General features: G+C 61.5%; 1 protein-coding gene across 2 annotated transcripts in view; it reads left to right on the forward strand.

Annotated features, from left to right (window-relative positions):
- Lpcat1 (lysophosphatidylcholine acyltransferase 1) overlaps positions 1–5,522 on the forward strand; it is a 49,749-nt gene extending 44,227 nt beyond the window's left edge. For both annotated transcript variants that reach the window (XM_046430356.2, XM_046430357.2), the window contains exons 12-14: positions 275–373; positions 2,246–2,387; positions 3,828–5,522. In XM_046430356.2, coding sequence (XP_046286312.1) covers positions 275–373; positions 2,246–2,387; positions 3,828–4,012 — 426 coding nt within the window. In that variant the 3' untranslated portion in view covers positions 4,013–5,522. The remainder of the gene's footprint in view (positions 1–274; positions 374–2,245; positions 2,388–3,827) is intronic.
- The last annotated feature ends 478 nt before the right edge of the window (positions 5,523–6,000 follow it).

Here is a 6,000-nt window from a genome sequence, read left to right on the forward strand (position 1 = left end):
GTGTGGCTGCTTGGTCTTCTGACCCGTCTTGGCAGGCAGCAGGCCTTTCTCGCCTGCTCTCCTTCCTGGAGAAGCTGCGCCTGTGGCCTGCAGCCCTGAGAGTCGACCATGTGTACAGGCACGCACAGCAGCTCCCACGCAGAGCCAGCTGCCCGGCAGGTCCTTCCGGAAACCCTCTGCCAGCACACCGGCCTGCAGGACGCCTGGTCCACCTGCCTGCTGACTGGCTGCCCACTGGGGAGAGCAAGCCCCTGAGGGCGTGTCTCTTTTGCAGAGCGGAGACGGCCTGGTGGACCTGCGGGAGTACGTGGTTGCCCTGTCAGTGGTGTGCCGGCCATCCCAGACTCTGGACACCCTCCAGCTGGCATTTAAGGCAAGTGGGGTCCCACGTCAACAATTCATGGGGACAGTCAGGCGCCACATCAGACCTGAGACACGGTCTTACCACTCCTCGCCAGTGGCAGCTCTGAAGTCTGCTTCACCGCTGGCCTTGCAGACATCTGTAGAGCGGGAGGGCATGCCCAGTGCCCTGGGCAGGGCCCACACAGCCCCCATCAGCTCAGCCCACTCACTGAGTCCCCCAGCCAGGCCAGCTCCTGCTGGGCCTGGACCTCCTCCCACCCACCTGCAGGCCTGGGCCCCTCGGGGCTTACCTCGCCAGCCCTGTTACCTGGGGTACAGCTGGGCCAGCTTTGCCCGTCTAGAGACAGGGTCCTGTCAGAGACGCCCGTAGGAGCAGCTCGCATCAGTCAGACGTCAGAACCTGAAGCCTGAGTCAGGAGCCACTTGTCTTGCTGCTTGGAGAACCCCCCTTGTCCCTCTGACTGCACACCCTCCACAGCCAGGCTGGGAAATGCCTTCACGTGCCAGGGTGGCTTATGTGGGTCACACTGGGGAACTGACAGGGTGATGTCAACATCTGGCCCCAGCGGGCCTGGGCAGGCCACTTCTGAGGCCTCTGGCCTGCATCCAGGCCACATCCTGTTCTGACAGCCTGGCCCATCTCGGGCTCGTAATGGGTGACAGCAGGTGGGAGATGGCACTCTGCAGGGCCTGAGCTCATCCTCGGGCTGGCACTGTGGAGGCCCCACCGTGGGTGGGCAGGTAACTGCCCTGGAGAGGACTATGTCTCCACAAGTCTCTCAGGGCCCTCGCCTCTGGGTGGCAGCACACGCCACCCTGCCTTGGCCGCCTGGTGCTGGGAAGTCACCCCTCACGTGCTGCCTGGCAGAGTGCAGAGGCCACTGCCACACCTGCCCAGATCACCTGCTGCCACGCCTCCTCACCCTGACTGCTGCTGGCGCCACGTCGGGCTCTCGTGTCCCTGCTCTCTGCACCAGCACAGGCCACCACCTCCTAATGACACGCCCTGTCCCTCCTGCTGGCCCCGACGTCCCCCAGCCCTGGTCACATGCAGGCAGCCTGGTGACACGGGCCTACATGGGATGCTCTGTGACAGGACCGGGTGACACAGCCGTGGCACCTTGACAGGTTCCCCATGTCATGGCTCAGGGCTGCCAACAGCTCTGAGGACGCAGGGCACACACACGCGAGCGTCCCAGAAGTGGGGCTTTCGGGCGATGCCTACACCCTGGGCCCCCAGTCTGCTCCATGCCCGAGGGAGCCCTGACGCCTGCGGAAGCCCCCGGAACCTCCGGAGGAGGAGAGGGAAGCCCAGCAGTCCGCCGGCCCGGCTGCCGCCCTGCCCTGCTGCCCAGCCTGTAGATAACCATCTGAATGTAGAAACACGCGTCACCAGCACTCAGTCCAAGTTTCAGCCTGGGCACTCCAGACAGCCCGTCCAGGCCCATGGGCCTCCACTGGGCCGCAGTTCACGCTGTGGCCAGTAGGTGGGGCCAGAGGCACGCTGCTCTGCCAGAGCCCGGCCTGCGCTCCTCTGCTCTGGCCTTCTGTGGACTCAGCATGGCGCTCGACCCCAAGCCTGGATTCTCAGGGCCAGTGGTGCTGTGGGGAGTTCTGGGCCCGGCTCTGCTCTCTCCCGTGTGCCCCTTGCTTGTCTGTCTGCTGGTCAGTTGTAGCCAGGCATCGGCAGCCTCCTTGTCTCAGGCCGAGGGGCACCAGGTCCTAGAAGGTAGAAGTCAGGGGCCTGGGCACAGCCCTGCCTGGGGCCCAGCATTTCTGAGAAGGTGGGGTCATGGCTGCTGAGGGCTGGGACATCTAAGGACAGGTGCACCAGGCCTAGCCAGGAGAGGGAGCCTCAGTGACGCCCCGCTGTTCCCTGTAGATGTACGGGTCACCTGAGGACAGCGGTGTAACTGAGGGTGACCTGTCCTGCATCCTGAAGACTGCCCTGGGTGTGGCAGAGCTTACTGTCACCGACCTGTTCCAGGCCATCAACGAGAAGGGGAAGGGGACAGTCACATTTGGTGAGTGGAGGAGGGGTCACCTGCCCCAGCAGCAGTCACGTGGCAAAGGCTCTGGCCCAAGAGTGCTGGGAGGGTGAGCCCGGGAGACCTGGGGACAGGACCAGAGCCCCTGTCCCTTCCACTCACCAGCCTGTCCTGTCCTCTCATGTGGCCCCGCGGCACCTCAGAGGCACAAGACACAGAGCCAAGCTCTGCCTGCTTCGAAAGTTCAGAGTCCACAGAGGTTGCAGGGTCTCCCCTCCTGGGGACATTGTAGCTACATCCCCAGCAGCCACAGCCCTGGATCTCAGTCCACCTGGGCCAGGAGTAGTCTGTCAGGAAAGATGGAGCCTGGGGTTGGGCGCAGAACTGTTGCAGGTGTGCTGGGCACAGCAGTTCTCCCCTAGAGGACACCTTTGGGGCATCCGAGCAGGTGTCCCGGGTCCAGCACGGCTCCACTGGCAGGCCGGACACTGAGAAATGGCCAGGCTGATATTCACATCGCAGTGTGGAATCAGCAAACCAACCCCGAGGTGCCTCCTCCCTTGTGGAGGGAGTGACACACATCGCATCCTTTTGGGACACTCGTGGGTTTGGGGCTCCTGCCTGTGACCCTGCGGTGCCAAGCTCCTCACCATGGTCTTCTGAATCTTCACTCTCTCAACCTCTAAAATGGGTGCAGCAGTCTGTCCTCAAAGAATTGCCTTAAAGCAAATGAGAAATCCCATGCTCCAGGACACCACACCCACCTCTGAGGGTCCAGGACGGAGCGCAGTGGGGACAAGAGGAGCCACGGCCTCAGGCGGCCCAGAACTAAGTGACGGCAGGGATCCCCAGGGACAGGTCCACAGGGCAGGGTCACACAGAGCACCCTGGTCACCTCCAAGTCAGCGTGTGTTTTACTGAAGAAGCAGGACAGACATTCGCTGCGGGAGGCCGTGGAGATCTCGAAACGGCCAGTGTTCATGTCTTCTTTGGGGATGCTTTAAAAATTATGTCCAAAGTCAGACCCCAAGTGTGTGAGCGTGAAAGTAGGTCCCAGTGTGTGTCTGTGTGCCTGCCTGTGTCGGTGGGAACAATGCCAGGGTCTGCGAGGAGGGCCCTCGCTCTCGCCAGGTCCCAGTGCCAAAGCGTGTGCAGTTGGCGGCACCACCTCCAGGTGCTGCCCAGACACAGCCTCAGCCCACAGTCCACTTCGCAGGCGCTGAGGACGGGGCATTTCTGTTAGGCTCAAAGTCACCAGTTTTCCCTAGAGGGTCCCCAGGACAGGGTAGCTGAGAGGACCAGCCACTGTCCCCTCAGCATGCAGCAGAGACTGAGGCGCAGGTCCCCTCCCCCAGCATCTGCTTCCCTGCTGCCCTCCCCAGGGGACAGGGGATGCCACCTGAGCACAGGGGAGAGCCGGGGGCCAGGGGTCTGCTGCCCGAAGTCGGGTAACCGAGGTGCCTCTGCTTCTTGCAGCCGACTTCACCAGGTTTGTGGACTCGCACCCCGACTTCGCAGAGGAGTATCTGTACCCCGACCAGACGCGACACACGCACTGCACACAGACCCCGCCCGGGCCAACCCCCAACGGCTTCTGTGCCGACTTCAGCCCTGACAGCTCGGGCTTCGGGAGGGAGCCTTGTTGCAAGAAACTGGACTAGGACAGAGGACCCGGAGGCCGTGGCTCCCTGCCACCCTCGCCTCCCGTGGCCCGGGACACCTGGGTGCACTCTCCTCTCGTACCCTGAGCGTTCGCGCTGCACGCCCAGGCCCCGGGACTCGGGGTTGATGCTCTGTCCCCTTGTGAGCAGCCTTGGAGGGAGCTACGTGGGGCGAGCTGGGGGCGGCAGGTGGCCTCACCTAGAGCACCAGGCCCTCTGCGTGTCCCCTTCTCTGCGCATGGCACACTCGGGGCGGCCGCGCTGCTCACACTGGTGGAGTGGCCCACGTGTGGTCCCAGACCTCTGCCCGCCTTGCGGGTTGCAGCTGGCAGTGCTGTCACCGACACACGGTCCACTGTGTGGGAGCTCCTGGTCTTTTATAAACTTCATTTAGGTACTTTGGAACACATCCAGCATTTTTTTAAAAAAGAGAAAATTGTTTTTCTACTTCATTTTTCTTGTTGGGTCAGAGCATATTTGTTTACCAGCCCTTTTTTGATAGACGGAGGCCAACTCGCACCTCGATGACATTTCTAGCAACCTCTCCCAGGAAAGCCCCTCCGGCCTGTGGGGAGGCTTGGCCACCGGCGTCCGGCCCCAGGACACCTCTTCTGCTTTCCTTAATCCTTTTAAAATCCCCTTTTTTTATAAACGTTACCAGTTTGGTGTTTCTGTTTGAATATAGTGAGATCCATTTCATCAGAGCATGACCTCTGGTCACGGCCGCGCTCACTGGTAAATGAACCAGGCAGAAGGGGAGCCGGAGCGGTCAGTTCATCTCGAGTCCCCCCTCTCCTCCTCGAGCAGCTGACACTCCAGGCCTGGCAGGGAGGTCCCCTGACCCTGGCCTCTCCCCCTTTGCTTGGTTTCTGTGGTGACTTGGGGCACCGCAGAGACCCCGAGTGTGGCTGACCCGCCGTGGCAGGGCTGTAGGCTCCACAAAGTCTCCTCCATCCTGGTCAGGCCCAGGCAGATGCCCTTCCTCGGAGCACACGGCGGCCACGGCGTCTCTCTGAGCTGGCTCTGGGTCTGTTTGGAATTTGTGCTTTTTTTCCTGAGAGGAATTGGGTTTCCCATCTGGGGCACTGCACAGGGAGTGACCACCAGGCCAGAGTCCCGGGGTGGCTCGGGCAGCACTGAGTGGGCAGTGCCATCAGCAAGGCCCACCCAGGCTCCTGGCTCCTTGGAGGGCATTCGGAGGCGGCCTTGGTGCCCAGCCGGCCACTCACAGTGACAGGTAAAGGTTCATTTTTAGAAGAGAAAAGCCTAGAAATGGCTCATGAAGGAGGTAATAAACTAAGATATTCCAAGGGAGGGCCACGCCCTGCCCTGCCGTCTGAAGATGAAGGGTTTTCAGGAGAAAATCTCTGAGACAGACTCGGAATGGATGTTTGTTCCTCCCGATTCTCTTCCCTCGCGTGGCGACCTGCAGTCTGCGGCCTCGCCCCGCGGAGCCACCACGTGAAGCACGTGGTTTTCTGTGGAATAAAGCCGTACGTAGATACTTGAAGGCGTGTGGTGTGGTGTGTCCTGTTTTTTGGAAGGGTGACAGCAGACATTTCCTAGAACCAGCCAAGATGCAGTTCCTCTCCATCGCTAGCAGGTCTGGAAAGCGCCGTGACTGAATGCTGTAGAAAAGGCTTTCTTGGAGCAAAGGGGTGCTCCGGCTGGATTGTGCCGGGGACAGAACCAGGAGGGCGCGACACTGAGCCCCACCCAGCGCTTGTCATTTGCTGTCCTGGCTGGAAGCCAGACCACCCCCAGGTTCGTGCAGCTGAGCTTGGCTTGTGGGGAGGGGGCAGAGTGTGCCCAGCACAGCCCCCGCTGGCCGCCCAAGCTGGCTCCAGTGCCCTCTCCCCCGGCTTGAGTCACACCTGCAAGTGACTTCTCCCAGAAGGCCGGTCCACTTCTGGGTGACGTGGATTCTGTGCAGGCACAAACCCATCTGTGGACCTTCCATGGGGAAACTGAGTCACAAGGTCACCGTC

The sequence above is a fragment of the Marmota monax genome, unplaced genomic scaffold (assembly GCF_021218885.2).
Source record: "Marmota monax isolate L192 unplaced genomic scaffold, Marmota_monax_Labrador192_F-V1.1 WCK01_AAM20220418_F8-fsc00082, whole genome shotgun sequence".
Classification (NCBI taxonomy): Eukaryota; Metazoa; Chordata; class Mammalia; order Rodentia; family Sciuridae; genus Marmota; species Marmota monax.